Consider the following 17,370-nt stretch of genomic DNA (forward strand, 5'->3'; position numbering starts at 1 on the left):
CTTCTTAGCCGCTTATCCTGTTCAGGGTTGTGGGGGCAGGGGGGCTGGAGCCTTCCCCAGCTGTCATAGGGCAAAAGGTGGTGTACACCCTAAACAGGTCAGAGTCCATTGGAAGGCCCATTCAAAATAATATTTAAGCTAAAAAAAAACATACATTTACGGACTAAATAGCGACTCTAAAATATACAAAAACACACTTTAATAATTTCTTCTAAAGGAAACATCCATTCTGTCTTTTGCTTTGTTTTTCAATACACGTTTTTCTCATAACTTTGCAAATCTCAACTTCACATATAATAAAGTAAAATAGTGTCTTTATGTCAGTGTGTAATTCATCATTTTCAACACATACTGCAAATGTTCCTTATCAGCCATGTAGTTATGTATTGTGTCCTTTCACCCAGATGCCAGTTTGTAGTTATGGTGAAAAGGAGCAACTGCTGGACAGTGTTTCTATGAGCCCACAAAGCACTCTGAGTAGTTTAATATTAGCATTAGCGTGTGTGACTATCAGGAAACCGTGCAAGTGTTGCCAAGGGTTGCAACATTCGAGCTGCAACAATGATCTGCAAACAACAACGTAGCTCTGCAAAGGACAGCAAGAACTACAAACTGGTTGTGCATGTCTTCTTTAACTGGGAGGTAAACAATCTTGCCACATATTTGCAGGCTTCACTTTGAATTCAGGTCCATAAAAATGAATTGAGATCGTGCTAAGTTTGTTTATAGAGAAGTTATGAATGCGCACACCCTCATATTTTAGCAAACAGATGAATAAATTTGGATTAATGTGAGTGATATTTATGATATTTTACATTTTTAGACAAGAAACCCTTCTCTGTGGATGGGTGTCAAAGTTCAGAGGCTCTTAGTGAAATGTGGCCCCTGGTGATATATTTAACCTCACTGGGGCAACTCCCCCATTTCCTGACTCCGGTCCAGGAGTTGCTGAGGTGGGGGGGGTTGGACAGGGGAGTTGTGCATGCAGAGGCCCAGATAGGGCCAGCATAACCTTTCCTCCAGATTCCCTTAAGTAAGATGAAGTGAACTGGCCCACAAACAGGCTGCTGTCGTAAGACCCGGCTGCTTGTCATGCCTGCATGCTAACTGGTTTTCTTAGCAGCTCCTCCCTCTTCCCCTCTCTTCTCTCTAACAGCTGGCAATGAAACTGCATTACCGCAGCTCCAAAGCCCTCAATGCTCCCTGAGGTCATGCTTATGTGAGTCATACCGAGACCAGGCCCTCCTTAGCAGCCATGCGCTGCCAAGGCTGAGCCGACACACCTGCTACTCCCCTCCCTGCTGCAAGCAAGCAGCACCTTAACAGTTAGGTAAACTGTGTTCAGATTCTTATTGTATAAGCACCAATGACTAGAAATAAAATATAAAATACAATGGTAATCATAACAATCACAGTGGACCTGCTATTCCCTTCAAAGTTTGTGATTATACTAAAAATAAAAACAACAACAAGAAAATGCTTTTAAAGCACTGATTTTTACTTTTTTTCATATTGTGGTTTCCAGAAGTTTGTTAGAAGTTCTGACACATTTTTCCCCCTTTTGTCCAAATACAGTTGGTGATGATGTAACTAACAGCACATGTAGGTCAGGACCAGTTTGGTTTCTCTTACATGTAGATGTGCTCATACAAATGGTCAGACAATAGGACACAGGAAAAACATGCAGCACACACTTACATAAAGCTTTCAGAACATATTTAGAGTCAGAAGCACAATGCATAACACAGAAAGCCCTTTGCCCTACATACAGGACAAATAAGCATGTACTGCCCTGTGGAGACTTGAATTATTTTAAGCCATAGCATGTCTTCATATGTATGAAGATGTTCAATAAAAATAAAATACCCAATAAGACAAAAGAAGGCTCGAGGATTATGACAAAAAAAACAAAACAGGAAAACATGACTGACAGTGAATTGGTGTGTTTTCCTGGATGGCCTAGTTTACAGTGGAGGGGGAAAAACTGAAACATGGGAGTGATACATTATTTCTGGCAACAAAGTTAAAGATCGCAACAACAAGCTTTAGGAAACTTGGCTGAGTATCATTGTGTTATAAAACGTGAATTTGATACGTAATCAATTGCTTAACAGCTGCAAGAAAACGACATAAACACCTTGAAAAACAGCAGAACAAAACAAAACACACGAGCGCGGGAGACAGAACCCCGCGTTTCGGCAGGCAGTCGTGTTGCATTCAAGGTATTGTGGGAAAAGCTGGTAAAAATGACTTCGCTACCTTTCTCAGATAGACCCATTTCCATAAATTCAGTCAAATCAGCTGAGTATAAAGCACAATTAAATCGGTGCTTTTTTAAAGCTTTTTTTTAATATGCCTACTGAAATGTTTTTCTAGATAGTTAACTACAAATTCAAATGTTTGCTTGCTTATGAGCTATTGCAAATGCTTTTCAAAAATAATCAACTAGACGTGGACTTTTTGCTGTATTATTCATTCTATTTTAGATTATTAAAAAACATATCGTACAGCATCACAAAAAAGCAGAAAAGAATACAGTTAAAACTTCATATAAGAGGGTTCACTGCAATTTCTTATTTAATATCAAAAAGAAGAGAGAGATAGCGGCTATTATTTGAATATTTAAAAATGTCTGATGAAATGTTTAGACTGTGAAAGGTAGATCTAATAAAAATAATAATTTTTAATCACCAGTCATCACTTATGAACATTTATTGGCCATTGTTTTTCATTCTTGTCTTATAATATATTACTCTAACATATACTAAAATGAATCCGATTTACCATTCTCCAGGACATACATTGTGCTTAAGCTCCAAATTAATGTTATGTGAGATTTCCGAGAGATTATTCCTACAGCCCATGAATGCAGCATACACTGAAACGACCTTTCGCCTAGTTTGGCGGATGGCAGTTCATCGGGTTTACCCTGACACTGCTGACTCCTGTGACCACGCCCACCAACGACCACGCACCCTGTTTCCTCCAACCGTCCAGCGAGCACGCACTGTTCACGCGCTTTTTGCTCTCCCATTGGCTGAAGCTCTTCACACGCACGCTCGTGATTGGTGGAGTGTTGCCACCCGCCTTTGCGTGTTGTGAGTTTTGTTATTCTTTTTTTTTTTCCCCTTCCCCCTCCTCCTTTTCACCCCCCACGTTTTACACACACAGCTGAGAGAAAAGGGAGCCAGTCAGAGAAAAGACGACCTCAACCCTATCGGAACAGGCAGCAGCTCTGGCAACCGCCGTCTCTTTGTTCTAAACTGGCTTCAGAAACAAAAACGCGATATCAAAATATTTTATTCCTCAGTGCCATCGCGAAAATTCAACGAAATGGACTCACTCGAGGTAAGGCAATTTTATTAAACTGTCACTTTAGCTTTACGCAACATTTTTGTTTGTTTTCACTTCAATTCTTTTAACGTCCACTTGTTTACTTTGACATTTCAGCACTTACATAAATGAAAAGCTTAATTCGACATTTTAAAAAAAGTATATTTATTATAATTTTTTGTCTAATTAACTTTGCAATAGTGCCACAAAAAACATATTTAACATGAACACTATTTTTAGCATTTTATTCAACCTTAAATAAAATAAGAAAAATAAAAAAATATCACGCAACGACACGCGCAACTCTGTCGCTGTCAATTTTTTTTAGTCCGGGTGTATTTCTGTGGAGAATTACTAATATGCTTTGTTTACTGTGAAAAATATATAATAAAAGTTGGAACGTGACAAGCCTACTTCCTGATGCAAACCCGCTTTATGGGGATTTCACATGGCTCATCTCGGCAGCACGTCACTGTTTGGTCTATATTTGGTCATGGGAGGTGTCCTGGCTTCGGGCCAGAGGCAGTGCATGGGGTGGGGTGTAGTCACCAGCACCCTCTCCTTTTTGGCCCGGGAACTTCAGGTACAGGAAGAGTGACTGAGCAGATGATAACTGGAAATAGAATTTATTTTTTTTTTGTTCCATTCGGGTTCATAGAATAAAAAAATGTCTCCTTCTAAGCGCGATCGGAGAAAAGCTGAATAAACATAATGTGGAATAGGCGTGGAAAATAGCTTTGTGTGTTTGTACGTGTGTTGTCAGTGACCTGAACACAGAAATGTAATTTAATTTTCTCCACCCCCCCCAGACTGAGAATATGGATGCCTGTGAGGTTAATGTAAAGAGAAGGAGGCATGACAGCGAGCACTCTGACTCTAGTGGATTGGGTTTCGACTGCTCTGGTCTGGAGTACACTGACCTGGAAGCAGCGGAGGCTCTGGTGTGCATGAGCTGTTGGAGCACAGATCTTTTCTTTAGCCGCAAAAAGCCAAAACCAAAGCCAAAGACCTGCAAACCAAGACCCCTAACCCCAGCTTCAGACTCCGGCGACTCCCTCCCACCATCAGAACTTCCAGACCCCCCAAAGGACTTTGTGTCCTTCTCCTCCCTGGTAAGACATATCATATAGCACCAACATATGGGCACCACCACTGCAGCATTTCTTCATCATAGTTTGAACTAAAAGGACTGAAAGGTTTGACCTTGTGATGCATAAGTGTTAATGATATGAGGTTGGGGCAGCTGACAATTGCTACAACAAGAAAAACCTTGTTACAGTTAGGTGTTTGACTGTCAGGCAGAGTTCCTTCTTGCAGAGGCAGGGTCATAAAAATCACTGTTTTATAGCTCATTATGATGGTTATTCTTATGTCTTATCTTCTTGCCACCTGTGATGCTTATCACTGCAAATGTAGGTTCTTATGTAACTAGAGACAGTAGATGCACTTTTTAACTCTCTGACTGTCTCTTTGCAGTGTATGACCCCGCCCCACAGTCCCAGCTTTGTTGAAACATCATCAGGCACCGCGTCGCAGTCAAGTTCTGGCTTGGTCGCATCCACACAGCAACTTGTCCTGGCAACCGTTGCTGAAAAGACCCCCTCTCTCCCCCTCACACAGCCCTGCAAAGCAATGGCGACAAGCGTGATCCGCCACACTGCGGATAGAACCCTCTGCCAGCACCACATTCCAGTGGCCCCCAATCCAGAGAAAGCTAGGGACATGGTAACAGCTACTACAATGGTCTCCCAGCAGCAGGAGCAGCAGTGCATCACAAACACAGAGCAGATAACCACACCTCCATCCCCTCCTGCTTCTCTCATACCTTCAAAAACAGAGCAGCCACCCAGTCCCCCCAAATCCTGTTTGGACAGTGTCCCCACCCTAACTCCTGTCAACAGCCAACCACAAAATAGCCCACCCTCTCCCCCTGTTCCCACAACTGTGTCCCCTCCTCCAGTTGCAAGCCCTCAAATCATCTGCCAGATGTTCCCTGTCAGCAGCCAATCGGGTATAATCTCAGCCTTCATCCCCAGTGCGGTTCAGACATCCAATTCTGGCATTCGGGCTGCTGCCACACCCATCCTCCCCCAACCCACCTCAGCTAACAACCCCCCTGTCCAGCAGTCCCTGATTGTGGGCTCCTCAGTGCCCCAAGGCACAGTGATGCTGGTCCTCCCTCAGTCATCCGTCTCTCAGGGTACCCACTGCCCTCAGACTGTCATGACCCTGGGCAACACCAAGCTACTACCTCTGGCCCCAGCCCCTGTGTACTTGTCAACAGGACCCAGCAGCACCACAACAGCCACAAAGATGGATTTTTCCCGCAGGAGGAACTATGTCTGCAACTTCCCAGGCTGCAGGAAGACATACTTCAAGAGCTCACACCTCAAAGCTCATCTTCGAACACACACAGGTGGGGGGTTTACTGCCTTCAGAGTTGCTTGTGAGAATGTGGACTGAAAATGAGTGTTGCATCCTGTTTGTAAAACATTCCTTCTCCAACCTTGTTATTCTTGTCGGGAAAGAGAGTGAGCTCATTGTTTTATTGTAAGCCAAGCTCAGTTATGTGTCAAGTTTTTATGACTACAATGTGACTCACTTGTTTTCTTCACTTGGTCCTCCCTTAGGTGAGAAGCCCTTCAGCTGCAGCTGGGACGGGTGTGATAAGAGGTTCGCCCGCTCAGACGAGCTCTCCCGTCACAGGCGTACGCACACTGGCGAGAAGAAGTTTGTGTGTCCCGTGTGTGACCGGCGGTTCATGCGCAGCGATCACCTGACCAAACACGCCCGCCGCCACATGACCACAAAGAAAATTCCCTCCTGGCAGGCTGACGTCAGGAGTTTGAACAAAATGGCCACAGGAAAAATCCCTCCCTCGAAGTCTGGCATTGCAGCGCTAAGCATGCTGGTACCTGTTGGCTCAAACTAAACAATGAACAACCTGCCACCCGACCCACTCCCAAGATACCAGAGGGACACACAGGAAGCAGTCAAGCACATGGGACTGCTGTTCTTTTGAATCATGGGAATGAAAAAGAAATCATGCACTGGACTCTCTTCCTGCTCTACTGCTCATTTGTACACATATTTTCTCTAAAAGATTCTTTGTTTATATAATTGTGATTATATGTATGCACTCTTGCCAAAGCCTTTGTATGAAGTTTTGTCTTATACATTTCACCTTCTGCACCTCTCCTTTGTTTGTGTTGATATTCATGTACGTGTATGTGAATGTGTTGTTTGTTGTACTATGAAATGAATTTGTCACATTTTGGGGGGGGATGGGTGAAAAGAAATGTACATATGAATAGTAATCATCAGTACCATAATTATACCTTGATTGTATCTCCCTGTCTACCTTTTCATATTATTTAATACATATTTGTAATAAAAAACAAGGGTAAATGAGTCGTGATTGTGAGTCTTGTGACCTTTCCCATATTCTAAAAATGAAAAAAATCATGTGTGGGATCAAGATGAAGTCAGCAATCTTTCCCAGTCATCTCACGCACAAATACACAAAAGTGGTGCCTGCCCACATCCTGTGTGTGTGTGTGTGTGTGTGTGTGTGTGTGTGTGTGTGTGTGTCATGCTGACTCCCACTACCGCCACCGCCCTCAACTGAAGCTCACTCATGTTCTTTCAAATGTGCTGACTGGCCTGTGGGTAGCTTCCTGCTGGTTGAATGATTTTTTTCTGGGTGTTATAAAAGCTCTTTTGGCAAATCCATCTGGGGACATCGCGTCCTGTTCATTAGCTCAGAGACAGAGCCAGATGAGTCAGAACAGACAGGCAAGTTGGTTGTTCTGTATTGGAGTTCATTAGAAGCATATTTGAGCACATTCAGATCTGTCACATGGGAGCAAGGAGGGCACGAGTTACAGCTCTTGCATAATACTCTACTAAGTTCATTATAATGTCCCTGGTGTATTTAGCATATGTGGACTGGTGTTTAGAATAAAGTCACATGCCTGACCTTTTTTCGTGCAAAGTTCTGAGAAACTGTTAGAACTTTATTTTTTTATGAATCATAAAGATGTACTGTCTCTTTGTGATGCCGCTTTCTCTCTCACACACACGCAGTTTCATAAGCAGTGGTCCCATACCTAGTAACAGTCCACCCCTTCCAATCACACAGTGAGGAACAGGAACTGCTGGGGGTGCGACCAATCACCTCTCTCGCTCGCACACCCGCCCATTTGCCTTACTAACCGATATACTAACTGGCTGAGTTCCACCTGAACTGTGGTCTACGGAGACACCTGCTGGTGGGACTGTGTAATGTTATTGCTTGCAACGATGGAAAAAACACGCCCGGAATATAAAAACAAAAAACAAGAAAACAAGAAGAAAAAAAAGGATATTTCACAAATAGCGGCCTACCCATTATGTCATCATTAACATGATAACATAATGAGTAGAAATTAAAAAGTATACTGTATAGAGTTCAAGGGTAGCTAATTGATTATTTGTACTATGCATTTTATTCAAATTTATTTGCTTAAAGCTTTAATTAATAGAGTTTGTTTAATTCATAGGTTGTGATTAGGTGGCATGCTCTAATGACGAGATTTTAGGTATTACTGGGAGTTATTGTTGGGACCAATTGTATCTACTATACAATGTCTCCTTAATCACAGTTCCGAACAGATCATATTTTAAAAATGATCAAAATGTTAATTAAGATTTTTCTGAAATGACAGTAAAGACTAAACTATTAAAGGTCAGGAAAACATTTGTTTAAAAAACTGTAGCAGTGGCATGTTTGTGGAATTTTTCATTGTAGAAGAGAATAGGAAGACAAACCTTGACACACGTAAATGTTGTTTTGTAACCTAAAATAAAATTTTGCAATTTCGTTACGTTGTTACACATTTAAGGTCAGCAGTTTAGTGGAATTTTTTAATGTAACTTTGAAATGTTTTTTGCAATGCTCTAATACTAAAGTCCATCTGGTGTTTCTTTGATGAAGTCTCTTCCAGTGTGTTTTTAGGTAACACCCTGTGCCTATGAACCCTATTCAGAGTCACTCGCTTGCACACAATTTTGTTACAAACCTGGGTTTAAGAGATTTGGGAGTGAATTGGTAGTAATATCAGAAAACATATCTACCATCTCTGACTACCTTCTCTGTCTGATTTGGTGATGTGCAGTACGGGGACTCTACAGGGAGCGTGTGCTGTCTCCATCCATGTTCACCTTCTACACCTGAGCCTTCCAGTACAACTCCAAGTCGTGCCATGTACAGAAATACTCTTATACTTCCACATTGGTTGGATAGAGTGGTCTGGCAAGAATCATCAGCTTCTGAATGGAAATAACATCAGAGAGACGGTGCACATTTCAGCACAAGGACATCAGCACACTGGATGAGTACCAGGGTGTCTACATTGACAACAGGCTGAACTGAAAGAACAGCACAAAGGCTGTTATAAGAAGAGTAGTGTCCACATTGAGTTTCCTAAGGAAGCTGAGGTCCTTCAACATGTACACGTGAAGCAAAATGATGGGAAGGCAGTGCACTTTGCCATAGTTGGAACTTGTGGCATCAACAAACTGAATACACTGATTAAGACAGATATAGCGAGCCTTTGATACCGCATGCTGTCACATTGTGTAACACAGTAATAAAAAGATAATAAAATAATAATGATATTAATATTATTAGCACATTTCATCATGACTTCACCTGCTCTAACAAAATAATTTCCCAAATATGGGATTTAAAAGTGTCTCATATTCTCATTCATATTTCATTTTTTTGGTATTCATTCGTTAAATGACGACATTTATTATTGTTTATTATTGGATTTTAACCTTTAATCCGTAAAAAAAAAAAAAAAAAAGGGGGGGGGGGGGGCCTATCAGTCGGTATTTTTGGTTGCGCCGGTCTGTCGTTGCTATAGTTACATCAACACAACTGTTGCTTCCGCTACACTGTCGCTGGACCGTCTATTATTGCACCTAAAGAAGAAAAATATATCGCGTATCTTTCACATTAGTAAGACCAGGTGATAAATGTGTTTTGAATTTCACCTCTTTATTTTATCCAAAGATTAAAAGTCACGGAAATTTGAGGCCATTTTCTGTCCTCCGAGCTACGTTCAGCTTAGCGCTTCTGTTCTCCCAGTGTCAGCATGGAGCTCGGGGAGAAGCTCAAAGAGCTCAACTTGACAGCGTATGAAGTCGACAGGTTTACGAAAGCTTTCAAAGACGAGAAATTCCGGGAAATGCTCCGGGATTACACCCAAGAAATATCAGACCCCGAGAACAGGAAAATGTACGAAGAAGGGATCAAAATCCTGGAGCAGGAGCGAGGCAACACCGTCGAGTTTATCCACCCGGAACCGTTTAGGGCCATCAAAACCAGCGTGGACGGCAAGCAGAAATGTTTCATCAACATTTGCGCCAGTGATAAAGTTGGGAAGCCTTCATCTAAGTGGGTTGTGTCGGAGAATGGCCGCAGAGGTCAGTGTTGGTCCTTGCCTCACAGTCTGCACCCTGGGAGGCAGGACACAGATCCTAAAGGTAACAAAATGATGATTTATGATGTTGTTTTCCACCCTGACACTACCCGCATGGCAAGCAAAAACAAGAGCTTTCTGGAAATGGTGGACAGTATAGCTATCCAGGGAATCCAGGGCACTTTTAAAGTGACTCTGGACAAAAAGAACATGAGAGAAATGAAAACAAAATACAAAGGCACCCCACAGCCCTGTGTTATAAGAAAAGCCATACCTGGATTCAAAGCCAAGGAGTCTTCAGACCCTCCAGACCCCCTTGCCTTTCCATACCCAGATGAAGAAAGACCGAGCACACAATCAAAGCCCACAGAGGCACCAAGAACAACAAAAAACAGTACTGATTCTAAACCTCAAAGCTTACTGAAAACCAGAGAGCCAACCAAGCCGAACTATACAGTAAAGTATCGATCACTTATTGATCTCCAGGACTTTAGATGCTCTAGAGACTCAGCCCAAAGCCCCAGGCCCAAAGAGATTGTGGTGACTGTTGATTTGCCTCTTCTAAAATCTGTCAAAGACACAAGCCTTGAAGTAAAAGAGAAGCAACTGCTGCTGGAGACCAAGAAACCAGCCTACAGATTGGAACTACATTTAGCCTACCCCGTGGATGAAGACAAAGGAGAGGCCAAGTTCAACAAACAGAGAGGACAGCTCATCGTCACCCTGCCTGTTCTTCCTCATAATTTGCCTCCTGATTTATTTGAAGGGCCAGCAATGGCCAACAATAAGAGTGCAAGTTGTGATGAGAGCGAGGAGGACAAAAGTGAGGTTGAAGAAGAAGACAAACAGAAAAACAGGGAAGGGGAGAAGAGGGAGCAGGAGCTACAGAAAGGGGCTGAATTAAAGGAAGAAAGACAAACTGAAAATCCCATGCAGGAGAAAGGGGGGGAAAATAGTGAAAAAGAGGAAGACGGAGTTCAAGAGAAAGGAGAACAAATTAGGGAAGAGGCGATCGGTACAGATGAGGCAAAATGGAAGAAGGGCCAGGAACATGTGGAGGAGGAAACAGTAACTGAAGGTCACGAAGGCAGAAAAGCGCAGGAGGACGACAAATTAAAAGAGGAGAAGCAATGGGCAAAACAAGGTAATCAGAATGAAGATGAGAAGTCAAGTGAAGGTGGATGCGACAGAGCAGCAGAGGATGATGATACTCTGTGTGAAGCTTTTGCCCTGAAAAGAGGCCCAGTGGCTGATGATGAGGGCCTTGTGATTGAAAATCAGCACATTTTAATCTCCACTGAACAATCCCATGGTGCAATAAGAGAGGAAGATGTAAATCTGGCCTCTAGTTTGGAGGAGGCATCCAAAATGAAACCTTCAGATATCCAAGAGAAGACTGAAAAGAAAAAAGCAAATGTAGCAGGAAAGGCGCAGGTGAGATCAATTGTAAAATTCAGTTTGTTGGTACAAGTTTCTACAAACTACTGATTTTTCTCTCCTCTTCTTTCATCAATTTTGTGCCAGATGGAACAAGATGCAGCATTTCAGAACCAGACATCCAGTGACGAAGCCAGAAAAACAGCTATGGATGAGTGCGACACTTCTGAGAGGGTTGTGAAGTCCAAGGATACGCATCCAACACGTAACGTGAAGACATCAAGCGGAGGAGAATCGGGCCAGCGGGTCACCTTCTGCTCTGAAGACGTCACTGTAGGCTCAGCAAAGCAGGAAATGGATGAAGATGACCTGCAGACGGAGCAAATCTCACCAGTCTTACAACGTAACAAGCCTCCACCTGTATTACTGAGGGAAATTGATAAGGATGGAAATGAGATAGTAATCAGTGATCATACATCATCAGCTGGGTTCACCTTCCTAAACACTCTAATGTACGAGCTGGACTGATGGTGCTGTGAAGGATGCAGAAACATTGCTCGTAATTTTTAAAAACCCGACGTTCCTTTTTTGCTGATTTCATGCAAACTTGTGACAAAAATGGGGAATAAATCATTTGGATCCAACAGAATAAAGTACTTAAGACATGACAATGAATACTTTTATTTAATCTTTCACATATGTAAAAATTGTGGGTCATTTGCACAGTAAAAAGCACCTCCCTTTGGTTGTTAGTCATTGACCCTGAGGCACTGTTTTCAGGAAATTTATCTAATCTTGTAATTCCCCTGTCTGATGGAAGTAGGTCAGTGGGTGAACCTGCAGTCTCTTTAAACACAAGGAAGGAAAAAAAAATACTGTTAAGAGACTTGCCAGCAGCACAAGGTTTTGTGCTGCCTGCTATCATAACGTACAGTAAGTGCCACTCTGTTTCAGATGGAGCAAGAGGTAACATATTCATGCTTGTCTCAGAGCCCATTTTGATAAACGGAAACTGCCTCAGAACATAAATGTAAGCATATAACAAACAGCTTGAAGCTCTTTTTAAAAACACAACAAACTTAATATTGTCTTTTCACACAAAGGCAGCATAAGGAAACTACGGCAAAGCCATTTACCACTGCAGCTTCCTCTTCACGTACTCTTAGACTGTATCCCACAATGCTACCTACTGCAGCGCACACATGCGCGTGCACAGAGGTTTCTAGGCGGCAATGTTTTTCGATCAAATAGGTCTCCGTCCTCATCTGGTTCCTCTCTGGAGGGAGTTGTCTAAGAATTCGGAGTAGCAGGAAAGCGAGCAGAAGTGCTGCTCCACCGGTGCGTCTGTGCCTCCCATGTCATCCACCAGCACAACTGTGTGAGAGACTTGGTGGAGGTTCATGCTCACTGCAGTCTTGATGTAGAAACTGATGCAGATGCAACCGCAGTAACAGGTCTTGGCTATTTTGAGGTCCCGACACAAGTGAGCAGGGATAAGGTGAGGTCCATATGGGATTCTGTAAAGTGACAGAAAGAATAAAGGATTAATGAGTTTTATACTTGCTAGAGAACCACAGTGAGGTCTAAACTGGATGCAGAGCAGCATGTAAATCTAACCTGAGATTGGCCACGGCTCTGGAGGCCAACTCCTGAAGTGGAAGTGGGAATGTAAGCTGCATTTTGTGGTCCAGAGGGTTGGGCTGGATGAATGGATTTCCGAACAAGTCCAGGTTCTCTAGACTCAGCTTGCGGAAGTCACCGGGCAGTACAGTCAGCTGGTTGTGTGCCGCGGACAGGAACCTCAGCTTCGAGAGTCGGCCGATGTGGAACGGCAAACACAGGAGTGCGTTATCGTCCAGTTTAAGGTTCACGAGTTCTCTGAGCTGGCAGAACTGAGCAGGGAGCGTCTGTAAGCGATTCTGGCTGAGGTCCAGGTGTTGGAGGGTCCGCTGGAGGGTGGACAGACAGAGTGCCTCGCTGAAGGCTTCCAGGTGGTTATTGTGAAGGATGAGTTCGGAAAGACAGCTGAGGTCACCGATGGTGGCAGGAAGTTTCTTGATATGGTTGTTACTGAGGTCTAGCTTGCGCAGAGCTGAAAAAAATCAAACAGAAACACCTCAGCTTAGAGAGCAGAGTCTACTCTGACACACAAATTTTCACTTTTTAGGAGTCTGGGGTCTTGAAATGGCTTTTTCCCCATGTGTGACTTGGAGCTACACCCAACTATTTATTATTGGATTTGCATAGACAAGGAGACATGGTACCTTTAACCAACTTGACTCACTTATTTTATTTATCAATTTACCTTTGAGTGAAAGCATTCGCATGTCCACGCGTGACAGTTTGCAGTACGACACCTGCAGCTGCTCCAGGGAGTGAGGGAAGTTGGAGGTGAGTGGGTAATCCTTCTTGGAGACGATAGCGAGCTTCTTCTTGGGCTGCTCTACGTCTCTGGCGCGAACAGGAGTCAGTGTGGACAGAGGAAGGCTGCTCGTGTCACTCCCTCTGTCTGCCAGACGAGCCGCCGAGAGAAAGTTCTTCAAGCTGTTGGAGTCGGCCTAGAGATAGATAAATACAGTTACTCTGGATCAGTGGATTAACAGGAAACAGCAGTTTCACGGCTCCTCAAAGGTCGCTGTGGTGCATGACTAGATTCACTGAAATATCTAACCCAGATTCCCTGACCTAGAATGCTCTGACATACTTCTTTTGAATGAACAGGATGGACTATATGCAGCTGGGAGTGAGAGATTGTCGGTTGGATAGAAAATAGAGGAGTTGGAGACAGGTTTGTGCACCTGTACAGTGCACTGACAGGTAATTTAATCCATTTACTGTAGGAGAAGTAGAATGTTTACAAAACTGTGGCCAAGCAGGTTAACCGAGGTTTGGTTTACACATTTCTCCATGTTTACCTGCTCAATTTAAAAGCCTGTGAGAAGCTGTGTGCTTTCTAAGAGTGTGACGCGTTAAACACCTCGGAGGGCTGTGCAACATAAGAAAAACAAACAATAAGTCATCTAAGCTCTCTGCTATGGCATGAACTGGGGTTGAAACTGACGTGTGTATGTGTGTGTGTGTCTGTGGTTGACAAATGAGTCAGAGAACATAAAGTTCTTTTTCCAGGACAGACAAAGAGAACAACCATTCCAAGGGCCAGCACTACAATGCAAAATTAGACTCTTAGCAAGGTACTTAGTGAGCGGGGAGGGGGCTTTAATACAGTGACATGATCCTATGACAGGGAAGTAAGCTAAGCCTACTTGCTGGCTTGAATTCTGTGTTTATATTCATTCTTCAGTGTTCTCAGAAATCTGAACACCAACTAAAAGAATAAGGCTAAGACTATTCCAGGCACATCCAACAACAGCCTGTTAATCAAACAAAGTGTCTTCTGTCCTCTGAGTTTTCCTATTACACAGACTCAAACAAGACTGCTTAGGCGGCTGAAGCAGGTTTTGTGTATTTTTCTAATATTACAGTTTAAACATCCTCATAAAATACATCACTCTGCTGTGAGAAATGTAAAAACAATGTAAAAATTACATGTTACAGTCAAACTTTTATTAACTAGCTGACTAAAAGCTCAATAAACAACCATGTAACAGTGGAATTGGACAGTTAGTTAATGCAAAACAATTTGTTTCACTCTTGTAATGTACATACATCTTCTAATTTAATTCAGGGTCTTCAGTTGTATACTCCTTACTAAGACTGCAGTCACGGTGTGCTCTATGTCATACCTTGCTCAAGCAAATGTCAACAGCAGGTTCCTTTAATCTCACAGTGGCCTTGCCTTCCTCCACAAACCAAGTGAAGAACTTCTCTATGTTGCCTTTTAGCTAGAAGAGAAATAAATGGTCAAATTTCAGCGGTGGGAAAAAACATTACACAACTTCAGGGCGGTGGTGCATCAAGCAAGTTAAGACTGGAATACTGAATTTCAACATTCAACAGCTAGGTGACAACAGCTGCAAACGTTTACATCAGAGGCTGACAAAATGAAAACAATATGACGAGGGTTTCCAGTTTAGGTCACTATTGGAAAAATAATGAATATTTTAAAAGGCAGATCTGATTAACTCCAGCAGTACTTTCCAGTGAGATTTTCCTGATGTTTGTTCTTTAGGTAAATTTGGGATTTTTTTTTTCTTTTTCTTAAATATCATTTAGTGTGTGTGCACAGGAACTAGTGAATTTCTATTTGAAAAATGATCCAATCTTTAACTCACTATGAAAACTGGTCATAGATCAATAAACTAAATGATTAATATATTAGCTGCTGGAGCTTGAAAATGAAAAGAAAAGGTCTGTGTGTTCTCACTGACCAATAAACAGCACAGGCAGTGGTTTTCTGGTATTAAAACTGTCTTAAATGACTTGTTAGGGTGTAATCTGTCAAACACATCTAAAACATATCTCTCATTAATGATATAAATACACTTTGAGTCAAAAATTATGTCATATGTTTTTGGCAAAGTGGCTTTTCTATATCTTTCATTTATCCAGGTAAAAAGTGTCACTGACATTAAAAATGCCTTTTACCAAAACAGGTCTAAACAAGAGGAGAGCAGAAATTGTAACAAATATAACATACTAGTTCTATAAAGATATCGTAGGTGGCCACTATAATACAGAACAGAGTCATAAAGAGAGCAGCAAAACAGGTAATTTCTCTATTTTATATATACCCCCTTACTAAATCCAGTTGACTATAGTCTACTCATCAACTTAAGGAAAGATATTAGATTTTAAAAACACATAAACATCAGCGATCACTTTTTGGCACAACACCGTAACATTTCAAGTATATTTTACTTTATTAAATATTCTAAACAATGCTGAGTCGCCGGATCAACTGATAGTTTTCACGATTTAGTAAGTTATTAACTTTTTAGAGCCGTGCCGTTGGGTTTCATTATATATTTATTTACTTTTTCCCCCTGAGTGTCTGAAAAGCAAGGCATGATGGGATAGCGTCACTTCACTTCTCATGCCATCCATGACATAACAAACAGACGCCAGAAGAACTAAATTACACGTTTCTGGTCTTAAAATGTACTTTGAAAAATTGAGTAAATTAAATAAAATAATTAGCTTTAATCATCTTGTAATTTGCTTACTTTAGGGACCAAATAAAAACAGACGCACCACACCCAGAGATAAACATTAGCTCCAGACTGAACAGATAGTACTTGCTGTACAATAGCTTTTAAAGTAAGGAGTAAAATACCTTGTACTTTGATCCGGCTCTGTCTTTGGCTGTGCAGATCATCAAGTAGATGTTGCTGCGCTGAGTCGTCTTGTCCAAATGCTTTCCAATAGAGAGCACTGCTCTCGTCCCTTTGCCTCGACTTTTCATCCCAAACGTCGGCAGCATCCGATTCACCACCTCGACATCACACTGGAGCTTCATCGCAATCTCTTAAGTAACAGATTTAAGTCCGGCCTAACGCCGAGTCACAGTGAGCAAATGCTTGAAAAGCATACCAGGTGGAAAACTTCCGTGAGAAAGTTAGGCTAGCTCGAAGCGTTTGTGGTTAGGCTGGCGACACATCCGTGCTCGTTATGGATGTCAACAACAGACCAGCCTTTTTCACAGAGCCGCAGCTGCATTTAAACCGCTGACGAAAAAATGAGCCGGCATCTACCGCGGGGATAGTCACTTGGGTTTTCCTCGCATTAATTTGACTAAGCTACAGAGCTCAGTGAATGTTCTCGGCTGTCAGTTGGTTTGTTAGCTGCCGTTAGCACAAACCTCGCGTGTATAGGGAAGTGACGTCAGGGAGGCGCGAGACCAAGCCCGCGATAAACATGTACACATACCGACCACTTCATTAGGTACTCCAGTTTGACTTAAGAAGTGCTTTAATTCTTATTTTTTTAGTGTTTTGTACAACAAATTCCTACCCTATGATCAGAATATAAAAGTAAAAATTAAGGCCATCCAAAGTTTTTTCTAATCTTCCAATATGAGTTATTATACTTTTATATTATCTTACTAGTTTTTATTTTGTTTTGACTTTTTGTTTGGGAGTTTGTAGTTTTTATTGTTTGAAAATGTTTAGTTTTATTTGGGTTTTACAAATATTTTATACTTTGATATGAATACTTATTATTTTTACAGATTTGGTATTAATGCCCATATTTATTTATTGTATTACTCCGGCCAAAGTATAACGCAAAATTCCTA

General features: G+C 42.0%; 3 protein-coding genes across 3 annotated transcripts; 2 read left to right on the forward strand and 1 right to left on the reverse strand.

The window, feature by feature from the left end:
• The first annotated feature begins 3,214 nt into the window (after positions 1 to 3,214).
• LOC309695516 (Krueppel-like factor 11) lies at positions 3,215 to 6,744 on the forward strand. Its single transcript, XM_082516212.1, has 4 exons — positions 3,215 to 3,348; positions 4,143 to 4,445; positions 4,810 to 5,749; positions 5,964 to 6,744. The coding sequence occupies exons 1-4, from the start codon at positions 3,334 to 3,336 to the stop codon at positions 6,263 to 6,265; spliced, it is 1,560 nt and encodes a 519-aa protein (XP_082372338.1). The 5' UTR covers positions 3,215 to 3,333; the 3' UTR covers positions 6,266 to 6,744.
• Positions 6,745 to 9,226: 2,482 nt separating this feature from the next.
• dnaaf2 (dynein axonemal assembly factor 2) lies at positions 9,227 to 12,206 on the forward strand. Its single transcript, XM_082516657.1, has 2 exons — positions 9,227 to 11,234; positions 11,325 to 12,206. The coding sequence occupies exons 1-2, from the start codon at positions 9,474 to 9,476 to the stop codon at positions 11,703 to 11,705; spliced, it is 2,142 nt and encodes a 713-aa protein (XP_082372783.1). The 5' UTR covers positions 9,227 to 9,473; the 3' UTR covers positions 11,706 to 12,206.
• lrr1 (leucine rich repeat protein 1) lies at positions 11,843 to 16,972 on the reverse strand. The gene is made up of 5 exons (XM_082516658.1): positions 16,411 to 16,972; positions 14,921 to 15,019; positions 13,483 to 13,735; positions 12,795 to 13,269; positions 11,843 to 12,694 (listed from the first exon to the last, which is right to left on the reverse strand). The coding sequence occupies exons 1-5, from the start codon at positions 16,591 to 16,593 to the stop codon at positions 12,439 to 12,441; spliced, it is 1,266 nt and encodes a 421-aa protein (XP_082372784.1). The 5' UTR covers positions 16,594 to 16,972; the 3' UTR covers positions 11,843 to 12,438.
• Between the last annotated feature and the right edge of the window lie 398 nt (positions 16,973 to 17,370).

Source organism: Aulonocara stuartgranti (genome assembly GCF_965226115.1).
Source record: "Aulonocara stuartgranti genome assembly, chromosome: 19".
NCBI classification, from domain to species: domain Eukaryota; kingdom Metazoa; phylum Chordata; class Actinopteri; order Cichliformes; family Cichlidae; genus Aulonocara; species Aulonocara stuartgranti.

Excerpts from the sequence above, each read along its gene's own strand:
- LOC309695516 (XM_082516212.1), top strand. Across the intron at positions 4,446-4,809 it reads TTGTGTCCTTCTCCTCCCTG|TGTATGACCCCGCCCCACAG; the intron begins GTAAGACATATC and ends GTCTCTTTGCAG. Across the intron at positions 5,750-5,963 it reads TCATCTTCGAACACACACAG|GTGAGAAGCCCTTCAGCTGC; the intron begins GTGGGGGGTTTA and ends GTCCTCCCTTAG.
- dnaaf2 (XM_082516657.1), top strand. The coding sequence starts at position 9,474 with ATGGAGCTCGGGGAGAAGCTCAAAGAGCTCAACTTGACAGCGTATGAA. Across the intron at positions 11,235-11,324 it reads ATGTAGCAGGAAAGGCGCAG|ATGGAACAAGATGCAGCATT; the intron begins GTGAGATCAATT and ends ATTTTGTGCCAG.
- lrr1 (XM_082516658.1), bottom strand. The coding sequence starts at position 16,593 with ATGAAGCTCCAGTGTGATGTCGAGGTGGTGAATCGGATGCTGCCGACG. Across the intron at positions 15,020-16,410 it reads GAGCCGGATCAAAGTACAAG|CTAAAAGGCAACATAGAGAA; the intron begins GTATTTTACTCC and ends TTTCTCTTCTAG. Across the intron at positions 12,695-12,794 it reads AGAGCCGTGGCCAATCTCAG|AATCCCATATGGACCTCACC; the intron begins GTTAGATTTACA and ends GTCACTTTACAG.